The sequence below is a fragment of the Neovison vison genome, chromosome 12, assembly GCF_020171115.1.
Source record: "Neovison vison isolate M4711 chromosome 12, ASM_NN_V1, whole genome shotgun sequence".
Classification (NCBI taxonomy): domain Eukaryota; kingdom Metazoa; phylum Chordata; class Mammalia; order Carnivora; family Mustelidae; genus Neogale; species Neogale vison.
In genome coordinates, this window is record NC_058102.1 from 43,051,440 (window position 1) to 43,078,848 (window position 27,409).

The window sequence follows — 27,409 nt, forward strand, 5'->3', positions numbered from 1 at the left end:
TTATATATAAATGATCATTAAAAGAGTCTCAAGAACAGAAACTAGGCACAATGGGTTACATGATATCTGCTGAGGTGCTGTCCCTTGTGGATTCCAATCTGAATAGTCTGTCAATAAAACACAACAGTTGAAAGCTCCATTTAGTTTCAAGGAGAGGAAGTAATTGAATCAATATTGAAATAGTTTGATACGTACTTTCAGATTCATCAAGCTCTTTATTACCTAAGGTAGACAAAAAAAATTATGGAATTAAGGGCATTCACTTGCTTTTCTGGTTTTTTAAATAAGATAAACTTAGGAAACTTAGTTTGGCTTTAAACTTAGTTTAACTTAAGAAAATGAAAGTTTCCTCCCCCCAATTCCACAGTGTTTAAAAATCTGCCAGAAAGTCATTTCAACAGATATTTCTAGAGAAGCTTTCATGTTGAAGGAAAAAAAAACACTAAAATTGACAAAACTAAATAAAGTAGTTGACTTTACTTGTAGCATTCTGCCATGTCCATTTAAATTCTGTGAAAAAGAATGTAATTCCCTCATGTTGACTTTTTGGTACCCAGAGCCCTCCATTAAATATCTCATTTATTTCTGGGGTGGCTCCTGCTCCAAATTTTGCTGTGTCTTTTCGTCATTAATTTTTTTCCCTCTATTTAACAAGATCCTATAGTTTGTTAAGAATTCATTTAATTCAATTCATTTATTCACTTTTTGAGTGTGTACTATGTATTGAACATAATTCTAGGCTTTAGATATAATAGTTATCAGGAAAAAATAAAGTTTCCTTACAGAAAAGTAAGGGGAGAAAGTCTCTTGTTAATCTGCTCCCATCTTTCAAAAAGGAAGTCAACAAAACTAAAAATTGGCTTTATATTTTTATATTGGCTATATATATATATATAGCCAATATATTTTTATATATTGGCTATATATTTTTTGTACAAAAAAGAGAAAAGGCACAAATCAAAAGTCATAGGACTTAGATAAGTGGAACCATACCACAGCAAAGATGTTAATATTTATTTATTTATGTACTTATTTATTTACTGGAGAGAGACAGAGAGAGAGACAGAGACAGAGATAATGAGAAAGAACAGGAACAGGGAGGAGAAGGAGACGCAGACTTACTACTGAGCAGGAAACCTGATGCGGGGCTTGATTCCAGGACCCTGAGATCATGACCTAAGCTGAAGGCAGATACTTAACTGACTGAGCCGCCCAGGCATCCCCAAGAAGTTAATTCTTTACAAATATATTTATATGTAATTCCAACCAAAAGTTCAAGGTCCTCTGTAGAACTAATAAACTTATCTCGTGGTTAATTGCAAGAGCAAAGGTTGAGGAAGAGCTGCGTGGTTTCTGAACAATTAGAAGAGAAACAAGTTGGGAGAACACCTCCCACCGGGTAGCAAAGCTTATTGTAACCTTTGCAGCTTGTGTGGTGCTGTCGTGGAGATCCATTGTCGATAACTGCTTGAATCTTGGGATAGAGAAGGTCATGACAGAAAAAGTCCTCAAGTAAAAGTAGAAAATCCAAATAAAGTACAACAAAATGATGTTTAAGATCCCCAGAGATTTCCTAAAGCAACAAAAACTAGAGGGTCAGGATTTCAGCGCTGGACATCCACAGACAATGGACTGACATTATGAAAGCTGATTCCCACTCCAGGAGCCATTTCATTTCATCTTGGGCCCAGGTCTAGGGCTGAAAATCTGGGCTTTGCCCGGGCAGAGGCTGATTTTGGATAAACAGAAACCATTGGAGCTTTTGCTGGGCTTCTAAGACTAAATAGAGAAAATTGGAGAATCGAGTGCAAGATCCTGGTGAAAGGGACACCTGGGTGGCTCAGTGGGTTAAAGCCTCTGCCTTCAGCTCAGGTCATGGTCTCAGGGTCCTGGGATCGAGCCCTGCATCGGGCTCTCTGCTTAGCGGGGAGCCTGCTTCCCTTCCTCTCTCTCTGCCTGCTAGTGATCTCCATTTCTCAAATAAATGAATAAAATCTTAAAAAAAAAAAAAAGATCCTGGTGAAAGGTAAAGGTGGAAGAATGAGTCCAAGATGGTCATTTTGCCCTTAAATTGTTTAATTTTGAAGCTATGAGCAACAGGACTAAAATCCTAGGCTGAAAGCCTCTGGAAAGCAAAGCAGATTTTTCAGTCATCTCAGAATGCTAAAGTAAGGCAGATGAGAATTCAGAACCTCTTAGGGAAAGGCAACAGTGAACACATCAGTCTCTCAGTGGAAAGCCCTGGAAATCTATGCCCTTGGAACAGAGACAGAGGTAGACCAAGCCTTGCATGAATTCTAACCCAGGGTTGACTAATCTGTGTTTGGATTAAAGTGAATAACCTTGACTCTGTTCAGCAGAGGAAAAGGTAGAACTCCCTACATTTTGTTTTACACATGTTGTCGGATGTTTAATAGGCACTTATTAGGCATACACCAAGTGTTTTTGCAGTATACTGCTGTGACACAAACTTTCAGAACAACGGCTTAAAACAATAAAGATTTATTATTATTTCTGACAATTATCTGGATTGGCTGGCTCTACAAGACAATTACTCTGCTCTATGTAGTGTCTTCAGGACTCAATGACATAATTGCATTTAGCTAGAACTCAGATGGGGGTTGAAATAGAAAATTGACCTCTCCTGTTCCAAGGCCTTTCTCCGTGTGACCTCTCCAGTAGGAGAGTGTGGAACTGAAATTCTGGGAGGATTCCAACAGAGCAAAAGCAGAAGCTGCAAGTCTCTTCTAAAGGGGAGGGCCAGAACTGGCAATAATATTAAGACCTCTTTCAGGAGGAGGAGGAGAAACAGTCTCCACTTTCTTGGGAGGAGTGGCATATATGTAAAGGAGGAGAGGAATCATTAGTGGCCATCTTTAAAGATAATTCTCCACACCAAGAAACAGAGCATGTTACCAAAACGAAGAGAAAGCCAAACAATCTTGAAACTAGAAACAGACCCACAGGTGATCGAGGTGCTGGAGATTGCAGAAAGAGTTTGGAGTGTTTGAAGCTGGTAATCATGGAACTTAGTGTGTCAAAGGGAGGACACCAACAACAGCAACAAAAATAGTCGGGGAGAAAAGCAAGAGCCAGAGTGATCATAACTGGACTTACTGGCCTTGGAATAGAATCACATTTTTCTTTAACTGGAGTAAGGAGCAATTGAGGAATTTTAAGAAAACAATTTGACCTGGATTTTCTTTCTGTAGAAACAGTTTGGAGAAGGAAGAGAAGTGGGAGATTATTAACTCAGGCAAGAAATGACAGTGGCTTGGATACTGGGCAGGAAGGGGAAGGTAAAAAAAAAAAAAAAAGTGTATCATTGTTATCTTTATATCCCTTTAACTAAAAAACATTAGTTTGCAAATAGGAGATATACAATGAATTTATTTCTTAAACTGCTTTGAATGAAATTTAAAATTATTCTAATACTTCTAATTCATTGTTTAACTGAAGTAAATATCAATATGAAAGTATACATGCCTCATAAATGGAAATTATTACAAAGTGAACACATGTAGGTAAACATAGCATAGGTATAGAAAGAGCTTCTTGTAACCTATTCTATTTAATTAACTCCTTTTTGGTCGCTAAAGGTAACCACTATCCTGACTCCAAATGTAGATTAGTTTTGCCCAATATTTGAACTTTATGTAAATGAAATCATTTAATATGCATTATTTTTGTGTCTATTTTCTCTCATGGCACCACATCATCATCATCATCATCTTCTTTTTTTTTCGTTTTACAGTTTTCGGATCATCTCCTCTCTTCGCTGTTTCACTGAAAATTTTTTCAATCAAGAATTTATGCACTTATCTTTAAAAAAAAAATCTCTGTTCTAAGAACCAAAAGACTGATAATGGAGGAGAAACATATTAGCTTTAAATCACAATTAATTTGCACATTGATTAATATATTATTTCTATGTGAGTCACTATTTTGATAATAACTAATAAACGGAAGTGATTGAGAGCAATTACAAATAAGAAACATTTCGATGAACAGATATTTTTAGTATAGTAGCAAACTGGATCACAATTATACCTTACTCCTGTGTGTCCTTAAGCTTGAGAGGAAAAATAATCAGTGAAGTTTAAATATGGTAATTTATGACAAATGATTTCTATCACCATATAGCAGCAAAGAGGAATATTGTCAGTAATTCCTTATATACTTGAAGATCCAAATTTTAAAATACAATTAATTTATGGAAACTGGTCTCCAAATAGAATGTTATGATTTTTTTTTCCTTTTTGCTTACGGCAGAGATTCTTTATACAAGTTTCTTCTTCTGCACACAAAGAGCAGGATATTCCTTTAGTGTAAGGAGGTTGATTTGGATAATTTCCTCTGTAAAAAGAGAATAATTGATTAGCCAAATGGCTATTAATTTCTCTAATGTTGTGCATGAATTTATGCAAGTTGCTTTGGTCACTCACTCATGAATGTTTAAAAGGAAAAATAACTTTGGTCCCAATTTTATGCTCCTTTTTTTTGTAAAAAGAAACAATTAAAACTGTTTACAGGATGTCCCTAATCCATGTGGCAGTTATATTCTTGAATATTCTGTAAAATACAAATTAGATGTGAACCCAGTGTAATTATGCATGTTGACAGTCACAAAATTTTTATTGTAAACACTATGATTATCACTTGATTTTTGTAAATACAATAAAAATTTAAATTGCAAGGAGAAACATATGATTTATGTTCAGTACCATAGTTCTTATCTAGTTCTCTTGGTGATGTATCAGTAAGACTTGGTAGCTATTATGCCTGCTTTTCAAGAAAATAAGTTGCTACATTTTAACAAACTGCTTTCCTCCCCATCTCTGTATCTGTGGAAGGCTTTAAAAAGTGTTAATTACCTAGAGTACACAAAGAAAAACATTAATAACATGAGTAGTATTCCATTAAAAATATGTGGCAATTTATCCATTTGTAGATGGACATTTGGTTTATTCCAAATACAGTTACTATGCACATTTTGAATTTTCATATATAAATCTTTACGTGGACCTAACATGGACCTACATTTCCTTGGATAAAAGGAATGAATAGATCATATGGTAGATGCATATTTTACTTCTTAAGTAACGTCCACACAGTTTATACAAAGTTGTTGTAACACTTTATATTTCTACCAGAGTGTTGAGAATTCTGGTTGCTTCACTTCCTTGTCAGGGCTTGGATTGGCCAGTCTTTAACCATTCTAATTGTGTAATGATATTCATTGTGGTTTTAATTTGTGTTTCCCTAATGATTAATGATGTTGAGCATTTTTTCATGTGCTTATTTGCCATCTGCATGTCTTCTTTGTTAATCTTTTGTCCAATAAAAAAAAAAAACTGAGTTTTAAGTTTTTCTAATATTGAATTGTGAGGGTTCATCTTATATTCTTGATATAAGCCCTTTTTAAGATAAGCTTTACAAAGACTTTCTTCTAGTCTATAGTAGGTTGTTTTTTTATTCTCTTAACCAGTGTCTTTGAATAGCATTAATTTTAAATTTTAATGAAATCCAAATTATTTCTTTTATGGGTCATGGTTTTGATGTGATAGCTAAAAAAATCTGGCTATTTTAAGGTCACAAAGATTTCATCTGTGTTTTCTTCTAATAGTTTTACAATTTGGGGTTTTACATTTAGGTTTATGATCCATTTTGAGTTAATTATTATAGGTTGTATGTTGTATAGACCTGAGTTTGCTTTTGTTTCTTATATATGAATGACAAACAGTACCAGTACCATTTATTAAAAAAATTTTTTTCCCACTACATTGCCTTTGTGCATTTTGGGAAAATTAGTTGAACATATGTAGACCACCATGTATAGGTTTATTTCTAGACTCCACATTCTGTTCCACTGATCTATTTGTTTAACTGTATATCAGTTGTTGTGATTACTCTAGCATTAATGATTCTTGAAAACAATAGTGTTAGCCCTTCTAGGGCATCTGGGTGGGTCAGTTAGTTAAGCATCTGTCCTTAGCTCATGTCATGATCTCAGGGTATTGGGATGGAGCCTGGCATTGGGCTCCCTGTTCAGTAGGGAGTCTGCTTCTCCCTCTCCTTATGCTTCTTCTCTCTGCTTGTGCTCTCTCTCTTCTCTCAAAAAATAAAAAATAAAAAATAAATAGTGTTAGCCCTTCAAAAATTTTTTTTTCAGAGTTGATTTGGGTTTAAAAGTCCTTTTCACTTCCATATGAAATTTGTGATCCGGGGTGCCTGGGTGGCTCAGTGGGTTAAAGCCTCTGCCTTCAGCTCAGGTCATGATCTCAGGGTCCTGGGATCGAGCCCCGCATCGGGCTCTCTGCTCAGTGGCGAGCCTGCTTCCTCCTCTCTCCCTCTCTGCCTGCCTTTCTGCCTGCTTGTGATCTCTATCAAATAAATAAAATCTTTTAAAAAAAATTTGTGATCAGTTTGTCAATTTCTACAATAAAAATCTGGAATTTTTATTGAATTATATTGAGTCTATTCATAAAAATTATGTCTTGACAATATTGAGTCTTAATTCATTAGCAGCATATAATATCTCCAATTATTTGTGTTTGTTAATTTCTGTCATGAATATTGTATAGTTTTCAGTGTAGAAGTCTTTCATGTTTTCTGCCAGGTTTATTCCTAGATAATTTTTATTTTTTTGATGCTGTTATAAATGGTATTGTTTTTAAATTTAATTTATGATTATTTATTGCTAGTGTACAGACATGTAACTGAGTTTTATATATTGATCTTGTATCCTGAAAATTACTAAGTTCACTTACTAGTTTTGGAAGAATTTTCACAGATTTTTTTTTTTTAATATAGACTTATAAACTAGAAGTCAGCAAATTATGGCCCATAGGCCAAGTCTGGCCTGCTTCTGTGCAGTCTGAAAGCAAATTAATTTTTTAAATATTTTAATGGGTTCTTTAAAACAAAATAAAAGCAAAGATGAAGGTAACAATATATATGGCATGCAAAGCTTAATATATTTACTTCCTGGTACTTCAGAGAAATTTTTATTACTATTGGTGTAATATTACATATAGATTTTTCACAGCTGTCCTTTATTAGGTTTAAGAAGTTCCCTTCTATTCCCAGTTTTCTAAGAGCTTATATCAGGAATGAATGTTTAGTTTTTCCTCAATCTATTGAGATGATCATGTGATCTTTATTTTTGTGTTGATTAATGCGGTAAATTATATTGATTGATGTATTTAGAATGTTAAACTACCTCTATATTCCTGGAATAAACTCCATTTAAAAAGGTCTCTTAGCCTTTTACCATATTGATGGATTCAAATGCTAAATTTTGTTTAGGATTTTTATACATATATTCTCAGCTCTATGGTTTTCCTTATTTCATTTATCCTTTGCAATTTGTGTCCTTGGAGGAATTTTTCCATTTCACCAGATTGCCTCTTGATTGATTAACCCTACTGTCCTTTTTTTTTTTTTTTGGGTAAGAGAAAAGAGAGAACACACATGAGATTGCATGTATGAGTATTGGAGGAAGGGCAGAGAAAGAGGGTGAGAGAACCTTAAGCAGATTTCATGTTCAGTGTGGAACGTGATGCAGGTCTCTCTCACAACCCTGAGATCATGACATGAGACAAAATCAAGAGTCAGTATTGGAATAATTGGATCATATGGTAATTCCATTTTTAATTTTTTGAGGAACCTCCATGCTGTTTTCCACAGTGACTATACAAGTTTATATTCCCTCCAGTAGCATATGAGGGTTCTTTTTTTCTCCACATCCTAAGCAACACTATTTGTTTCATGAGTATTTTTTTTTAAGATTTTATTTATTTATTTGATGGACAGAGATCACAAGTAGGCAGAGAGGCAGGCAGAGAGAGAGGAGGAAGCAGGCTCCCTGATGAGCAGAGAGCCCAATGGGCTCGATCCCAGGATCCTGGGATCATGACCTGAGCCGAAGGCAGAGGTTTTAACCCGCTGAGCCACCCTGGCGCCCCATGTTTTATGAGTTTTTGATTTTAGCCATTCTGACAAGTATGAGGTGATATCTCATTGTGGTTTTGATTTTCATTTCCCTGGTTATAAGTGATGTTAAGCATCTTTTCATGGGTCTGTTGGCCACATGTCTGTCTTCTTTGGAGAAATGCCTGTTCTTATCTTTGACCCATTTTTTTTTTCTTTGACCCATTTTTGGTTTTGTGTGTGTGTTGCATTGTGTAAGTTCTTTATACATTTTGGATATTAACCCTTTATTAGATACATCATTTGCAAATACCTTCTCCCATTCATTAGGTTGTCTTTTAGTTTTATTGTTTCCTTGACTGTGCTGAAGCTGTTTATTTTGATACGGCCCCCCAATAGTTTTTTACTTTGTTTCTCTTGCCTTAGGAGACATATCTAGAAAAATGTTGCTATGGCCGAGGTCAGAAAAATTACTCCCTGTGCTCCCTTCTACAATTTTTGTTTTTGGGTCTTACGTTTAGGTCCCTAATCCATTTTGAGTTTATTTTTGTGTATGGTGTAAGAAAGTGGTCCAGTTTCATTCATTTACATGTAGTTGTCCAGTTTTTCCAACACCATTTATTGAAGACACTTTTCCCATTGCATATTCTTGCTTTGTTGTCACAGATTAATTGACTATATAATTTTGGGTTTACTTTTGGGCTCCCTCTTCTGTGTCTTTTTGTGCCAGTACCATACTGTTTTTATTACTATAGCTTTGTAGTAGATCTTAAAATCTGGGATTGTGGTATTTCCAGTTTGGGTCTTCTTTTTCAGGATTGCTTTGGCCATTTGAAGTCTTCTGTAATTCTGTACAAACTTTAGGGTTATTTGTTCTAGCTCTGTAAAAAAGGCTGTTGGTACTGGATAATGACTACATCAGATCTATAGATTGATTTGGGTAGCATAGTCATTTTAACAATATTTGTTCTTCCAATCCATGAAATGGAATGTCTTTCCATTTCTTTGTGTCCTCTGTTTCTTTAATCAATATTTTATAGTCTTTCATCTCCTTGGTTAAGTTCCTGGATGCTTTTATTATTATTGTATTATTTTTAAGCTCAACATGGTGTTGAACATATGACCCTGAGAATAAGTCCAGAGCTGAGATCAAGAGTTAGATGTTTAACCAACTGAGCCACCTAGGTGCCCCTTATTATTTTTGGTGTTTCTGTAAATAAGATTGTTGTCAATGTTGATTTCTTTTTCTGCTACTTCATTATTAGTGTATAGAAATGCAACAGATTTTTGTACATTGATTTGGTATCCTGCAACCTTACTGAATTCATTTATCAGTTCTAGTAGTTTTTTGGTGGAGTTTAGGGTTTTCTATGTATTGTGTCATATCTGAAAATAGTGAAAGTTTTACTTTTTCCTCACCTATTTGGAAATCTTTTATTTCTTTTTCTTATCTGATTGAGGTGTCTAGGACTTCTAGTATTATGTTGAATAAAGTGTTGAGAGTGGATATCCTTGTCTTATTCCTGATTTTAGGAGAAAAACTCACAGTTTTCTTTTTACCATTGAGTATGATGTTTGCTGTGAGTTTTTCATATATGGCCTCTATTATGTTGAGGTATGTTCCCTCTGAACCAACTTTGTTGAGAAGTCTTTTTTTTAAATCATGAATAGATGTTGTACTTTGTCAAGTACTTTTTCTGCATCTATTGATAGAATCTTTTTTTTATCTTTTCTCTTACTCATGTGACACAAGTATATTGATTTGTGAATACTGAATCACCTTTGTATCTCAGGAATAAATCCCACTTGATTGTGGTGAATGATTTTTTAAATGTATTGTTAGATTCAGTTTCCTAATATTTTGTTGAGAATTTTTGAATCTATGTTCATCAGAGTTATTGGCTCGTAGTTATCTTTTTTTGTGGTTTTGTTATCTGGTTTTGGTATCAAGGTAATAGTCTCATAGCACGCATTTGGAAGTTTTCCTTCTTTTGGGGGGGAATAGTTTGAGAAGACTAGGTATTAACTCTTTTTTGAATGTTTGGTAGAATTTGCCTGTGAAGCTATCTGGTTCTGAACTTTTGTTGGTTGGGAGTTTTTGATTATTGGTTGAATTTCATGACTGGTAATCAGTCTGTTCAAATTTTCTATTTTTTTCTGCTTCAGTTTTGGTAGGTTATGTGTTTCTAGGAATTTATCCGTTTCTTCTAGGTTGTCTAATTTGTTGGCATATGATTCTCATAATATTGTCTTATAATCCTTTGTATTTTGGTGGTATCAGTTTTTTCTCCTCTTCCATTTATGATTTTGTTTATTTGAGTCTTTCTTCCTTCCTTCCTTCCTTTTTTTCTTTCTTTTTTTTGTGAGTCTGGTTAAAGGTCTATCAACTTTGTTTATCTTTTCAAAGAACAAGCTTCTGGTTTCATTGATTTGTTCTATTGGATCTTTTTGTTTTGGATTGGTTTTTAGTTTCTATCTTATTTATTTCTGCTCTAATCTTTATTATTTCCATTCTTTTGCTGGTTTTGAGTTGTGTTTTCCTTTTTGAGCTCTTTTAGGTGTTAGGTTAAGTTGTTTATTTGAGATTTTTCTTGCTTCTCAAAGTAGGCTTGTCTTGCTATAAACTTCCTTCTTAGAATAGCTTTTGCTGTATCCCAAAGATTTGGGACTATTGTGTTTTCATTTTCCATTTGTCTTCATGTATTTTTTATATTTCTTCTTTGATTTCTTGGTTGACCCATTCATTGTTTAATAGCATGTTATTTAACCTCCATGTACTTATGTTCTTTACATATTTTTTTCTTGGGTTGATTTTTCACTATTTCTGTCTTTATATTTAAACTGTGTTTGTGTAGGGGCACGTAGCTGGCTCAGTCAGTGGAGTTTGTGACTCTTGATCTCAGGGTTGCAAGTTTGAGCCCCACATTGGGTATGAAGATTACTTAAAAATAAAATCACAAAAAAAATAAAGTGTGCTTTTGTAGACAGCATGTAATTGGTTCTTGATTTCTTATCTAATCTTGGAATCTGTGCCTTTTCTATTGGTGTTTGTATCATTTAAATTTGATGTGATTATTTTTTAAAAATATTTTATTTATTTATTTTGAGAGAGAGAGAGAGAGATAGTGAACGTGTGTGGGGCCGGAGGGGCAAAGGGAGAAGGAGAGAGAGAATCTCAAGCAGACTCCATGCTGAATGTGGAGCCCAACGTGGGTCTTGGTCTCATGAATGTGATATCATGATCTGAGCTGAAAGTGTCTGAAAAAGTCAGCAGGCACCCCTCATGTGATTATTTATATAGTTAGGTTTGAGGTTATCATCTTATTTATTCTAGTCATCTCCTCGGTTCTTGTCCGTTCCCCTTTTTCTTTTTTCTGTCTTTCTTTAGATTAAGTGAATATTTTTTAAAATCTAATTTTACCTGCTTTGTTGATGCCTTTGCTATAACTAATTTTATTATTTAAGTAGTTGGAGCCTATAATATGCATCTTTTACTTACCACAGTCAATTTAAATTACTGCACTTAACAGAGTAAAAGAACCTTAATATACTTAATTTTTCTCTTTTGGCCTTTATGCTATAGTTATCACATATTTTAATTTTATGTAGTTGTGACTCTCACAATGCATTGCTATTATCTTTGATTAAACAATTATCCTTGGAAGAGAATTAAATAATAAGAAAAACATCCTATATATTCCTCAGGTAGTTAACATTTCCAGTGGTTTGAAAAAATCTATTCTTTTAATCTTAAAATATATTTTCAAAACAGAATTCTCAGTGGACAGTTTTTTTTTCTTTCAGTATTTAAAGATATTGCTGTTTTCTCTCTGACATTACTTCCACTGAGAAATCTGCTGTCATCCTTATCTTTGTCCCTCTGTATGTAATGTGTCTTAGTTCTCCAGCAGCTTTTAAGATTTCTCATTATTACTCTTTTTGAAATTTTTAAAAAGATTTTATTTATTTGAGAGAGATAGCATGAGAGGGGCGAGGGTCAGAGGGAGAAGCAGAGTGCCCCGCTGAGCGGGCAGTCTGATGCAGAACTCAATCCCAGGACTCCAGGATCATGACCTGAGCCAAAGGCAGTTGCTTAACCAACTGAGCCACCTGGGTGCCCCCTGAAATATTTTATTATAAGGTGAGTTGGTGCAGTTTTCTTGATGTTTCTTGTGTCTTGGGATTTGTTAGCCTTCTTGTTCTGTGAGTTTATAATTTTCCTTAAGCTTGGAAAGTTTTGGGCCATATTTCTTAAAATATTATTCTGGCCTGCCTCTTCCAGGAAATCAATTCTGCCTAAATTATCTCACAGATAACAGTATCTTTTTATCTTTTTAGGATTCTTTTTCCTTATATATTCTATTTTGGGTGGTAATAAGTAAGTATTCAGTAGTTCTGCAATTTCTCTGGTATTTATAAAAACTGAACATTGCCTGAAATTTTAAAGTATGCATTTGTCATTATTGTTTTTGTTACTGATTGAGAGGCAACCAAAGAAAATACAGAGATATACACATTTGTACTTCTCCATAGCCATTTTGGCATATCTCAGATCCTTTTTGCAAATTATGTATATCTTATTCTTTTCCTGTGTTTTTAACTTTTGTACTTTAAAAAAAAAATTTGGTTGTTAAAAGAGTTGGACTATTGGGACGCCTGGGTGGCTCAGTTGGTTAAGCAGCTGCCTTTGGCTCAGGTCATGATCCCAGCATCCTGGGATCGAGTCCCACGTCGGGCTCCTTGCTCAGCAGGGAGCCTGCTTCTTCCTCTGCCTCTGCCTGCCATTCTGTCTGCCTGTGCTTGCTCTCTCTCCCTCTCTCTCTCTGAAAAATAAATAAAATCTTAAAAAAAAAAAAAAGAGTTGGACTATTAACTGATTTTTATTTTCTTCCTTGTATAGATCTATTGGGCTTAAAGTTCCAGAATTTCATTTTTGGGGACTCCCATTAGGCTCATGTTGTATTTCCATTTAGATATGTAATTATCAGCATGGCAATTAAAAATTATGATATTCTTTTCTTAGAAGAATGTGCATTTCACTGTCATTCTCAGTCATTTACTCATCTCGATTATGTCATATTAGAGAAGCATCTGCCAACCTCTTTTGTGTTCCAAGTATTTAGATATTACTGGGGCAATGTATTTTATATTCTCTTATTTTAAGTTAAACAGTTTCCATAATTTTCATTCTCAAATTTAAGTATTTCATAATAGGAATAATTTCTTATATAAGGTAATGTTCTCTCACCACCTTCTATTTTAATGTATTTTTTTAGTAGCGCTACAGAGAGAGACTTCAAATTTATTAAAAATATACTTGTCCCCAGGACCCCTGGGTGGCTCAGTTGGTTAAGCAGCTGCCTTAGGCTCAGGTCATGATCCCAGCATCCTTGGATCGAGTCCCACATTGGGCTCCTTGCTCAGCAGGGAGCCTGTTTCTCCCTCTGCCTCTGCCTGTGCTCACTCTCTCTGACAAATAAATAAATAAAATCTTTAAAAAAATGTCTAAAAAAAATACTTGTCATTTTAGTTTAAGGTTCTAATCTATTTTGGGAACAATTCTTAACATGTATTTTAAGTTAAAATATTTTTTTTTTAAAGATTTTATTTATTTATTTGACAGACAGAGATCACAAGTAGGCAGAGAGGCAGGCAGAGAGAGAGGGAAGCAGGCTCCCTGCTGAGCAGAGAGCCTGATGCGGGGACTCGATCCCAGGACCCTGAGATCATGACCTGAGCCGAAGGCAGCAGTTTAACCCACTGAGCCACCCAGGCGCCCTAAGTTAAAATATTTTTAATAGCAAAACAACTTACGCAGGTCCATAGTTGCATATGAACATTGCAGTTTCATATCCCTCAAATCCAGGACATACTGTTACCGCACAACCAACTTTATATGAATTGGCCCAAACTACCTACAAGAAAAGAATTTTAAAATAAAATATGCAAAACAACTTTATACAAACAATGCATTATGGGAGCAGGTATAGTCTTTGTCATGCTACCAAAAATGAATGCACATAACTATTTACTCTCTGTTTATTTTCTTAATTTTTAACATTAACTTAAAAACAATTATTTTGTTAAGGCTATTTTCCTGAGGCCTATTTAAGTAGGTTTTCCTCACTGTTAATTCTCATAAATTGAAAGGAGGATATAACATAAAAACAAAATTATGTTTTTTTCTAGATGACTTACGAAATGTATTTTAATTTCCTCCATGGGCATATTATATAAATGATATTAAAGTCAGACTATAAATGAAAATAATAAAAATTTATTTTTCTCAGAAAAATTTTACTTCATTTATGATCATGTTTTAAATTTTGTGGTCTTAACCATATTCTTACCTTTGTTAAGTAAACAAGAGACAGATAAGGATAGAGATTAAGAACGTAATGAGTCTTCTGCAAAACATACTTGCCACAGAGATGGTATGTCTTTATTTTTGTCTAGTTGCAAAGAATAGCAAAGTTATCAAAAGGAAGATGACTCCTATGGAAAACTAGACAGGGGAGAGAGAGAAAAGAGTGAAGAAGGTTACTGTTTCTTTAATAATGGTAACAGATGAGAGAAGAGTAAGAGAGAAGAGATGAGTTTTGCTTCTAACCATGTGTGTAGGTTAAGAGATTGACATCAGTTGTGAGCTAGTTTCCTACTTAGTAGAGTGAGGTTAAGCTTGATTCTTAAAAGATCCTTTTCCTTTAGGATGTTTCAAAAAGTTAATATGCCATACAACCACAAGTATATATATTTTCCAAGAAACCTTGTTTTAAAATTTGGTTCCTGAGTATATGGCTACTCCATGAAATTCTATTAGCTTAATATATCTAAGTTATTATTCTGTTATTATTCTGTTTTATAATGTATTACTTTCATTAAAGGGACTAGATGTGACAACATGAACATGGTTGTAACTTCATTATGAATGTCAGCAAACAGTAAATGCAGGAAATTTTTAACTCATTTTGTTTAGAACATTAAGCAAGATGTAGTTGCTGAACAAATAGAAAGAATGAACTCATTCCTAATTATTTAAGCATATGTGTAAATTAGTCAGTGTGAATTGAGCTTACAATTTTGATGTTGCAATGATAGTGGAGAAGGAGTATTTGGAAACAGGTTCCTTTTGACTTGAAGCGAAAGAGAGACAATGGATTATATAAAGGCTTTTGAATTAGTCTTGACGGCATATTAGGGATATTACATTATGCTTGTTATCAGTACACCTAACATTTGGATTCCATTCTTTTGATTTTCCTAGCAGTAGCCAAACCATATTCTTTGCAGACATCTATCCTGAGAAGGGTTTCCAGATTTATAGTGTCCTGTTGTTGGGCAAGGAATGAATAGAAGGGGAGCATGGAAGTTGCTAATCTCTTTGTTCAGAGCTCCTCTGATAAAAAGGACTTGCTTTAAGTCACTATATACTAATACGTCTTATACAGATGAGTAAGTTTGGAGAAGAAAGCCCTTTTTATTGCTTAAATTGAGCTTCCAAGAGTTCAGTGACATTTTTAAGACTGGTTTAGCTTAAAAACAACTTTGACTTCTCAGCAAAAATTCCCACCAAAATAATGAGAATACTTGGGAAAATAATGTGAAATAAAGTTACTGGACTCTGGTATCTTGAAAAGGATAATGCCTTTTGTGAGTTGAGGGGAGAGGATCCAGCTGTACAATTGTCCCAGATTATTGCTTTGAGAAAGTTTTCATGCCATGGCTGGGCGGGGCGGGGTGGTGGTGGGAGGAAGCATCTGGGAAAACCAGCAGATGCTTGATGGATTCTCACAATTGAGAGGCATAGCTGAGAGTTTGGGGAGACCAAGGAGGCAGGAGTTTAGAGAATACAGTAGTGGGGAGGTGAAAATTTCACCATGATACAACTGTAGAGATCTACAGAAAGTCATCATCATCAATTCAGCAGAGCATTAATCAGAATGTATGTGAAGAAATTACCCGACGCCTGGGAAAGAACCACCTATAAAAACTAGAGGAAGGATGTGAAGACTTAAACAGGCCCAGGATTCGAGGATGTTCCTACTAGCCACACTGGAAAATACCAATTTCTGGGGCATTGGTAGAGTATGCACAAGAGTCTTGCTTTATAAGAACCAAAAAAAATTTAAAAAATTTTAGGTAATATAACTGTATCCCAGAAGACAGTTCAAGAATATTTAGAGATACATAAATAAATCCAGCATTCAACAAAGCAAAATTTATAAATTTGGGAATATAATAAATTTACCCAGCAGCATGATAAGAAGCAAGAAAATATGGACCATAATGAAGAGGGAAAATCAGTCCATTGAAACTAACCCACAACTAATTTAGATGCTAGAATTAGGAAGGAAAAAAATCAAAATAATGATTATAACTGTATTCCATATGATTAAAATCCTAGATGAAAGATTAGACATAGAGGATACAATTATTTATTAATTAATGAACTTAAAAATAAAGCATTTATGTTAAATGAATGTGAATTTAGTCACAGAAGAAAAAAGTCAGGAAAAGAGAGAAGAGAACATCAGTCAACTATGGAAAACTTCGAATGGCCTTCTGCATGAGTAACAACTCTGGGAAGGGAGTAGCAAGTGAGAATGACAGAAATATTTGAAGAAATAATGGCAAACGTTTCTCAATATTTGATTTAAACTGTAGACCCACAGTCCCAAGAAGCTCAGTAAACTTCAGCAGAGAAAACATGAAGAAAACTTCAGTGCATTATTATGAAATTGCTCACGACTTGTAATAAAGGAAGAATTATAAAAGAGCAAAGACACATAAAGTACAAAGGAATAAAGAAAAGATTATGGTAGGTTTCTTGTTGGAAACAATGCAGATGAGATGAGACTTTAAAAATCTTACTCCACTGTCATGTCACAGTGTCATGACAGTGGAGTATGATTTTTAAAGTCCAGAAAAACAAGACAAACAAACAAATTGAAATTCTAGTATATAGAAATCTATTCCCAGTATAAATATCTTCCAAATGAAAGTGCTTTTTTAGATACTTAAAGGAAGCTCGAAAGAAAATGCTTAAAAATTTGTCTTTTGTTAAAAGGTGCATAAATAAGAACTAATCAACAAAATGTCATATATTTACCTGTGTATAATGGCCACAAACTTTGGAACATGATAGGTTATCATAATCATAGAACTCAGTTTCATTAAACCATGCAGTAACAGCAGATTTTGGTGAAAATATGCGTAATCCACCGAACCAGATATTTTCTCCAACAAATTTATAATTTGGATAGCATCCATATGGTATTGATAAACAGGAGTTGTGTTCAAATTTGCACTTGTTTGCCCATGCTTTAGCAACCTTTGCTAAACCATCATCCCAACTCTGAAAGATAAAACAATTTAAATTGAATTATGCATATTTGCTTGGATTAAAGTTATTCTAATGATTGCTATCTGATTTTGTTTAAATTTGTTTTAATAATATATATATATATTTTATTATGTTTATAGTTAGTCATTTTTTTTAGTCTACTTCAGAAACATTTAGTACCCACTCTATGACAGTTTATCTGAATTTCCAATACCTTCCAGATGGCCTCAACCTTAGAGGCACTCAACAAATATATTCAAATGTGATTTAAATTAAGTCAAGGGTTCACAGTCTAGTAATTCAGGTCATGCAAATATACCATAAGTGCAAGATAAGTACCCATTTGTAAGTAAAAAGAGAAAATGCCTCTTGGCACACAGGAATAGAATTTCCTTAATTTGATTGAGAATATCTATCCAAACCAGAACACAAACAAAAAACGCTGTTAACAGGCACCAATATAATGGTGAAATATTGAAAGCTTTCCCCCAAGATTGGGAAACAAGATGTCTCATTATTTCTATTTAAAATAATACAGGAAGTTAGGTGGTGTAATAAAATATGTGAGCTGTAAATACATAAGAAAAAAGACATAAAATGTAAAATGACTGAAATCTAGCATTATTCATAGATAACAAGACTAGGTATGTAGAAAATTCAAATGAACACACAAATAAAACTACAGGAAAAAAGTGAAATTATCAGTTTCCAGATATCAGGAAAATATACAAAATTGTGTTTCCATATATATTTCAGAAACAAATAATTTCAAGATAACAAATATATAAGGATAAGTCCAATAAATTATATAAAAAATCTCTACCCTAAAAAGGTACAAAACATCACTAAGATTGATTTGTAAAGACTTAAATGGATAGATGTAAAATATTTATGAACTGGAAGATTTAATATAGGTAAAGGATTGGATATTGGTAATTTAATTCATTTCTAAAAAAAATATCTAAGTAGCTTTTTTGGGGGGTGGAAGTTGATTTCAAAATTTATATGGAAGTTCAAAGAATCATCAATACCTAAGACAATCTATAAAAAGTAAAGCAAGGCTAGAGGACTTACTGTACCAGATATCAAGACATCACAAATCTACATAAAGACATTGTGGTATTGGTACAATATATGGATAGACAAAGATCCCAGTGAAACAGAATAGAGTCCAGAATCAGTTTTTTACAAGAGTGGCAATGTCTTAATGTAGGTATTATTGGCAACATAATTTTTCAAATTTAAATAAGCCCTATGCCCAATGTAGGGCTTAAACTTACAAGTCTAGGATCAGGGCCAGCCCATCACAAGATGATTTTTTAAAATATTTTTTTCCCCAAATTTATTTTAGATACACAAGAGTTTACAAAAATAGTACACAGAGGTCCTGTGCAAACTTTGTCTGGTTTCCCCACTGATCGTGTTCTAAGTAACTATAAAACGATATCAAAATGAAGAAACTGGGGCACCTGGGTGGCTCAATGGGTTAAGCCTCTGCCTTTGGCTCAGGTCAGGATCTCAGGGTCCTGGGATCAAGCTCTGCATTGGGCTCTCTGCTCAGCAGGGGGCCTGCTTCCCCACCCTCCAACCCCCATCTGCCTCTCTGCCTACTTGTCAAATAAATAAATAAAATCTTAAAAAAAATGAAGAAATTCACATTGGTACAATCAACAGACCTTAGCATTTCGGTAGTTTTACATGCATTCATGTGTGTATGTGTGTAGTTTTATGCAGTTTCATCACATGTGTAAATTGAAGTAATCACGCCCACAGTCAAGATACAGAATAAACTGTTCTATCACCACTATGATCCCTCTTACTAATGTTTTAAAATCATACTCACTCCCCCACCTTATCCCTAATTACTGGCAATCACTAATGTGTTCATCATCTTTATAATTTTGTCATTTCAAGAATGTTGTATAAACAGTCACTATATGACCTGACCATTTTGAGATTGGCTTTTTTTCACTCAGCATAATTCCACTGAGATCTGTCCATAGTGTTCCATGTTTTTGTAGTTTTATTCCTTCTTATTGCTGAGTGGTTTTTCACAGTATGGATATACCACAATTTGTTTAACCTTCACCTATTGATGGAAATTTTGATGTTTACCAGTTTAGGTTATTACAAATAAAGCTGCAGTGAACATGTGTGAACAGGTTTTTGTGTAGCAGTTAAGTTTTCCTTTTTCTGGGAAAAAAGGAAAAAGAAAAAGTGCTATAAGAAGATAATTGTTGGGACGCCTGGGTGGCTCAGTTGGTTAAGCAGCTGCCTTTGGCTCAGGTCATGATCCCAGCGTCCTGGGATCGAGTCCCACATCGGGCTCCTTGCTCAGCAGGGAGCCTGCTTCTCCCTCGGCCTCTGCCTGCCATTCTGTCTGCCTGTGCTCGCTCTCTCCCCCCTCCCCTCTCTCTGATAAATAAATAAAATCTTTAAAAAAAAAAAAAAGAAGATAATTGTTGTGTCATATGGTAAGTGTACATGTGGTTTTTTAGAATAAAAGGACCAAATTAGAGTGGCTGCAACATTTTACATTTTACATTCCCACCAGCAAAGTATGACAGATACAGTTTTTCTAGATCCTCTTGAGTATATATTGTATTTTCAGTATATATTTTGAAATTTTCCTTGAGATTTCCTCTTTGACCCATGGATTATTTATAAGTGTGTTTAATTTCCAAGTGTTTAAAGAATTTATTTTTGTTGTGCTATAGATTTCTGGTTTGATTGAGTATGAGTTTGATAAGTACGAGGACATACTTTATATAATTTCAGTTGTCTTAAATTTGTTGTTTTCATTTTATGGTTCAAGATATGGTCAATCTTGGTTAATATTCCACAGGCGGTTCATAAATATGTGTATTACTTAGTTGCTGAGTGGAGTGTTCCATAAATGTAGTTAGATTCTAGTTGGTTAATGGTATTAAGTTCTTCTTGCTGATTTTCTGTCTGCTTCTTGAGCAGACTGTTGAAATAGCCCTTTGTAATTGAATACTTTTTTATTTCTTCTTTCAGTTCTACTGGTTTTCCTTCCTATATTCTAAAGGTCTGTTGTTTGGGGCATATGATCTTTTTATTAAAATTTCTTTGATGGATTGATTGTTGTATCATTATGTAATATTGTTCTATTTTTCTTTGCTCTGAAATCTACTGTATCTGATATTAAGAAAGCCACTCCTGCTTTCTTTTGATTGACTCTTGTATGACATGTCTTTCTCTAACCTTTTGCTTTCAATCTACCTGTATCATTATATTTGAAGTGAGTTTCTTGGTTATAGCACATTGTTTGCTCACATTTTTTTTTCCTTTTAAATTCATTCTGATATATATATTTTTTTAAGATTTTATTTATTTGACAGACAGATCACAAGTAGGCAGAGAAGCAGGCAGAGAGAGAGGGGAAAGCAGGCTCCCTGCTGAAGAGAGAGCCTGGTGTGGGGCTCAATCCCAGGACCCTGGGATCATGACCTGAGCTGAAGGTAGAGGCTTTAACCCACTGAGCCACCCAGGAGCATCTATTCTGATATTGTTTTTAAATTGATGTGATTTATACCATTTATGTTTAATGTACTTACTGATAGGTTAAAGCAAAATCCTACCATTTTGTTGCTTATTTTTATTATCCCTTTTTTCTTTTTTTAAAAGATTTTATTTATTCATTTGAGAGAGAGAGAGAATGGGAGAGAGAGAGAGCATGAGAGGAGAGAGGTCAGCAGGAGAAACAGACTCCCCGCTGAGCAGGGAGCCTGATGTAGGACTCAATCCTGGGACTCCAGCAGCATGCCCTGAGCTGAAGGCAGTTGCTTAACCAACTGAGCCACCCAGGCGCCCTCTCTCTTTGTTTTTCATTCCTATTTCACTTTTCCTGCCTTCCTCTGAGCTTCTTGAACACTATTTAGGATTTTACTTTGATTTATCCATAGTGTTTTTTTTTTCTCCAATTTATTTATTTTCAGAAAAACAGTATTCATTATTTTTTCACCACACCCAGTGCTCCATGCAAGCCGTGCCCTCTATAATACCCACCACCTGGTATAGTGTTTTCTTAGTGTGTGTGTGTGTGTTTTAGTGGTTGCTATAGATAGTACATAATTTATGTAACTTGTTGCAAACTACGGGTGTCAGCATTTTACCAGTTTGACTAAAGTATAGAAATATTACTTCCATCTATGTTCCTTTACCACTCACTCCACCAACATTAATTACTTTAAATATTTCTTATACATATATTAAGAACCATGTCAAACAATATTATAAAATAAAAAAGTTGACATAATTTAGAAAACATAATGGAAGAACACTTTGTTATATTTACCCATATATCTTTTTAAAAAGATTTTAGTTATTTATTTGACAGAGAGAGGGAGAGAGATCACAAGTAGGCAGAGAAGCAGGCAGAGAGAGAGGGAGAAGCAGGCTTCCCCTGAGCAGAGCACTTGATGCGGGGCTTGATCCCAGGACCCTGAGATCATGACCTGAGCTGAAAGCAGAGGCTTAACCCACTGAGCCACCCAGGCACCCCTGTATTTACCCATATTTTTACCTTTTGCCTTGTTCTTTCTTCATCCCTGATATTCTGAGAGTCTTGTTCCATCATTGCCTTAGTGTTTGAAGAACTTTTCTTAGCTATTCTTTTAGAGTTGGCCTGCTTATGACAACTTATTTTATTTTTTTTAAAAGATTTTGTTTATTTATTTACAGACAGAGATCACAAGTAGGCAGAGAGGCAGGCAGAGAGAGAGAGGGGGAAGCAGACTACCTGATGAGCAGAGAGCCCAATATGGGGCTCAATCCCAGGACCCTGAGATCATGACCCAAGCCGAAGCAGAGGCTTTAACCCACTGAGCCACCCAGGCGCCCCATGACAACTTATTTTAGTTGAATCTAAAGATTCAACTAAAATTTAATTTCATCTTAATCCCTGAAGTATATTTTCTTTGAATAGGATTTTTGGTTGATTATTCTTTGAAATTAAAATTGAAAATGTGCTACTTCTGTTGGGCTTCTGTGGATTTAGATGAAAAATTTGATGACATTGAAATTGTTTTTTTCCTAACTCCTTTTAATACCTGTAAGAATCCTAGTCTTTCATCTGAATCATTGGAAGGTTTCTTCATTTTAAAAGAAAAAAAAAAAAAGGCCAGCTTAAATCTCAAAGTGGGGGGCTAAACTTGATTACAAGTTTAGTGTATGTTAAAGCATAATGATGTGACTATACCTAACCATACTGTATTATATATTTGAAAGTTGCTAAGAAATTAGGTCTTAAACATTCTGATCATAAGAAAAAGAAATTGTAACTGAGAGGTAATGGATGTTAACTAAACTTGTAATCATTTCACCATATATTCATATATCAAATCATGTTGTACACTTTAATACAATGTTATATATCAATAAAAAAGTTTAAAAAAATGCCTGCAAACTTTCAGGGTTTATTTGTTAACATAACATCATAGTCTACTATTTTCTGATAAATATAGAAAAAAAATTTTTAAGTTTAAGTAATAATCTCTGTATCCAGTGTGGGGCTTGAACTAATAACCCCAAGATTAACAGCCACATGTTCTACCAACTGAGCCAGCCAGGTGTTCCCTGATAAATATAGAAATTGACATGAGAAATGAGGTGCTTAATTTTTCTGGGTGATCAGTAGTAGAAGACAGGAGAATCTCCTGTTGAAGTTTTAGTCCACAGTTAACACTTCTCTTTCTGCAGGATGGAGTCGCCAAGACCAGATTTACCTTCCCACTTGGAAAAAACTATGTGCAAAAGCAGATGTCAGCAGGCATAACACCAGGCAAAAAAAGCCAGTGCTCCCTGAAAGTAGGGAAACTAAAAAAGTAATCCTTATGTTATTGCTGTGAGAGGATTTTCAGGCCATAAAGAAGAACCAGGAAAGAGAGACCTGCATGGAGAGAGAATTCCAAAGATGTTCAGAGGGTCCTGCTTGAGTATTTAGCAGAGTACTGATAAGCCTCTATATTTGAGGAACCTATCCATGGTCAGGGAAATTGCTCAAAAAGGCAAGAGAAATATTACCCAATGCTCACTCAGTCTTGGGAATAGTGCCTCTTTTCAATAGCCAGACTGGAAAACCTCATAATTTTGGGAATTGTGTAGAGTACTCAGAAGGAACTTGGCTTCAGTGTGGGAGATATTTATTTGTACCCTAAACCATTGATTTTTTTCCTGCCCAACAAATGTTAAAAACAAGACTCAAATGGATCAAAATGCCAGGTAACATGAATACACGACAGGAAAAAAGTACAGAGTATTTACAGAAAAACAAAAATAACCATCACCCAACAAAGTAAAATTAGCAGTATCCGGCATCTGATGAGAAATTATCTGCAGGGGCACCTGCGTGGCTTAGTGGGTTAAGCCTCTGCCTTTGGCTCAGGTCATGATCCCAAGGGTCCTGGGATCCAGCCCCTGCAGCAGGCTCTCTGCTCAGCAGGGAACCTTCCTCCCCCCCACCCCGCCTGTCTCTCTGCCCACTTATGATCTCTGTCTGTCAAATAAATAAATAAAATCTTTAAAAAAAGAAAAGAAAAGAAGAAATTATCTGCATACAGAGATGCAAGAAAATACAACCAACTCCAAATGAGAAGAAAAATCAATTAATGAAAATCAAACCAGGACTGACACATATGTTAAAATTAGTGGGGAAAGCAAGACTGAGAAAAAAAAAATAATAATGAAAAGAGCATCAGTGAACTGTGGAAAACTTCAAACGGTATAATGTACATGTAATCGGAGTCTCTAATATTTTAATAGAAAACAGCTCAAATTTTTCTCTTTTGGTTAAAATCTGCAGATTCTAAAAAGTTCAGTGGACCCCAGCAAACATGAACAATGTGATACCAGGGCACATCAGATTGCTCCAAATCAAGGATAAAGAGAAATTCTTAAAAGCCACCAAAGGAAAAATGCATATGATATACATGGGAACCAAGAAAATGGTCCAGCAGATTTCTCATCACAAATAATGTATGAGAAGATAGAAGACACTGTGGTAACATTTTTAAAGTTCAGTTTAGAATTCTACACATAGTGATAATATCTAGCAAAAATTAAGGAGATTGAAAGGTATCTAAAGATACAAATTTCCAGTTATAAATTAAGTGCTATCCATATAATGTACAACATGGTTGATGAGAATGAAAACCAAAGAAATGAAGATAAAATTAAATTTCCATACAACCTGCAGCCCATTGATGAATATTTGAGACAGAGTATGACATTCCTCAAAAAAACTCTCAACTGTTTTATGTTTATTGTTTTTAAAGATTTTATTTATTTGAGAGAGAGAGAGAGAGCACACAGGCTGGGGGAGGAACAGAGGCAGAGGCAGAAGCAGGCTCCCTGATGATCAGGGAGCTGCTACCTGGGGCTCAATCCCATGACCCTGAGATCAGGACCTGAAGAGAAGGCAGAAGACTGAGCCACCCAGGTGCCCCACTTATAACAGTTTTAATGGTCATGCTTTGAGGGAGGCAAAAAGTAACTTTAACTTGACAATAGCCAGACCTCCAGGATCCTGTAAATCCTCTTTAACATATGCAAACCCTATTGGAAACTTCCTTTGTCTTTAGCCCACCCCCCCTCCCCCGCCCCCTTTAGAAATATATAATCCATTGCTCCTCACAATCTCAGTGCAGCTTTTTCTGCCCATGGGTCTGGCCTGCTCTTTAATAAAAACCCCTTTTTGCACTGAAAATATTTCAAGATTTCTTTCTTGATCATTCCTTCTTGACCCACATCACATCAATGATGATTATGACTAACCCTGCTATATGGTATATAGTAAAGTTGTTAATGGAGTAAATCTTAGTTCTCATCACAAGGAGAAATTTATATTCTTTTTTCATTCTTTTCTTTTGGTAATTGTCTATATGAGAAGATGGATGTTACCTGAACCTACTGTGACAATCATTTCACAATATATGTAAAGCAAACCCTCATGCTGTATGCTTTAAATTTAAACCATGATGTATGTCAATTATTTTTCAGTTCAACTGGAAAAAATATACAGTTAATAAAATTGCATGATAGAGAAAAGAGTAAGGAGAAACACAGCTGAAATATATCAATTTTCTATGGATATATTTTTATAATATACAAAATTGATAGGATTAAAACCAACAGACCAAAGTATAAGTCAATGTCATTTAGGCAGAAGGAAAATGATACCAGGTGGAAATATGGATATGCACAAAGAAATGAAGAGCACTAGAAAATTTAAAGGACAAAAATAATAAAAGCTTCTACACAGTTACAAACATAAAACAAGGTAAATGCAAACAAGGATTGTTTCCATTCATGTCTTCTCCACCCTGGTCTTTTCTTCACTCTCCTTCAGCTAGTTATTTAAATTTAAATTAGTATTATGTATATCCTTTTATTGCTTCCTTTGGAGAACATAGCATTTATAGGTGTTTACACAGAATGTGTATATATATTTACACACATATATGCATATGTACATGTGTGTATATTTACATACACATATAGGATGTATATATTTACATATACACACAAATATATGGGTACATATATATAAGTAGCATTTTAATGACATAAGATAGTCCTTAAAAAAGATATTCAAATAAATATAGAGGAACTGTTGTATAGCAAATCCATGTCAATGACCACGTTAACCTATTGGAGTTTAAAGTACATATTACATATTAAAATATTTTAACAATTCTGCATTAAAGAGATTAGTTTATTTTTGTTTAATCCATTGTTTCCCAAACATTGTTGAAATCTCTTTCCCCTCAAAATATGCTTTCCCATGTAGCAGAAGAGTGGAGTTTTGAACTTTAGTGCCGGGGCTGTGATTTTATAATACTTCCATTTTATTTTCTGTTGGATAGAGAGGAAGAAAGCTGAAATAGATATGTTTTACAATGTAGCAACATCTGCATAGCACATAAACAAAACTATGCTGTCAACATTTATGTTCATAATTTTATAATGATATATCTACAAGCCAGAAAAAATGCATGGGAAATTTCTTGTGATAAAATTTATAGTCAAGCATTTATTTAAAAATTATGAATTCTATGGATTATTTTAATAGTCCAGTATTTTCATGGTCATACTTCAGTAGAGTACTCTTTTTGGCTCAATGTCTATATGATGGAAGTCTGCAAAAGACACCATCAGTTCAATGTTTTTGTAATTAAACTTCACATATTATTTTTCATGGAAGTGACAATCTGATATTATTCAAGTGTTGATTTCATTATTTACATCCTTGCAGAATATTTCTTAAAAATGAATACTATACATGTAGTACTGTTTCAACAACCTAGAGTTCATAAAATGTAAAAATAGGTAAGTGGACAGGAGAATCTCCATCACTGTGCTATTTCCTTTATATGAAGTATCTTGGTTTTGTAGTTTGGGAAGTGCTAGCCAAAATATGGGGGCGAGTTCGGGAAAGTTGTGAGAAATTGCAAAGTACATTTATTCAGCCTTAGTGATGAAATCCAAGCAGCTCCCAGACACCACCCTTCCCGGACCATCCCCCCACCCCCATCCTCCCCCCCGCCCCTTCCCAAAGGGGGCTAAGCTTTGGCAATATACAGCTTCAGGTTTTCCTTTTTCGTCCACTCCTATGACTATCCGGGAGGATAGCCCAGCTAATGAATTCATTTATAATTCATATAAATGAATCCATCAGATTTATCGCCCAGAGATACCTTAGGATGAACCAGAGAAAAAAGATCCCAGACCCGTTCTTTCTCACCATGTGTTTCATGTCAGCCGCGGGGGGCCACACTTTGCCTCGCAGCTCGTTATGAGAGTGCAAGCACTGGTCTTTGAAATGCTGGTCTGTGATAGCAGGGACTTTAGCAGACGATTTACTGGCTACCAGACAGAGACCTAAAGTCCACAAGCAACTCAGTTTTTTCCTCAGAACCATGGTGAGATGCAAAGGATGCTCTGAATGTGTAGACAGTAACGGCTAGGTCAGCCGTCATCCTTGGCCCCTGGGACCACGTTCTCTACAGGCTCCATCCTCCTGCGCAAGCTCAAGCTCAGCGAGCTCAGGGTGCTGATGCTCCACAGGTTGCCCCGAGAGGCGGGGCCAGAACCCTAGGCAAGACAAAGAGTAGG

General features: G+C 34.9%; 1 protein-coding gene across 1 annotated transcript; it reads right to left on the reverse strand.

Annotated features, from left to right (window-relative positions):
• GLIPR1L1 (GLIPR1 like 1) lies at positions 1-27,215 on the reverse strand. Its single transcript, XM_044228004.1, has 6 exons — positions 27,039-27,215; positions 17,042-17,287; positions 13,747-13,847; positions 4,268-4,356; positions 196-222; positions 1-107 (listed from the first exon to the last, which is right to left on the reverse strand). The coding sequence occupies exons 1-6, from the start codon at positions 27,213-27,215 to the stop codon at positions 1-3; spliced, it is 747 nt and encodes a 248-aa protein (XP_044083939.1).
• Positions 27,216-27,409: the final 194 nt, after the last annotated feature.

Excerpts from the sequence above, each read along its gene's own strand:
- GLIPR1L1 (XM_044228004.1), bottom strand. The coding sequence starts at position 27,215 with ATGGTTCTGAGGAAAAAACTGAGTTGCTTGTGGACTTTAGGTCTCTGT. Across the intron at positions 13,848-17,041 it reads TTTGTGGCCATTATACACAG|GTAGTTTGGGCCAATTCATA; the intron begins GTAAATATATGA and ends CTTTTCTTGTAG. Across the intron at positions 108-195 it reads AGAGCTTGATGAATCTGAAA|ACTATTCAGATTGGAATCCA; the intron begins GTACGTATCAAA and ends TTTTATTGACAG.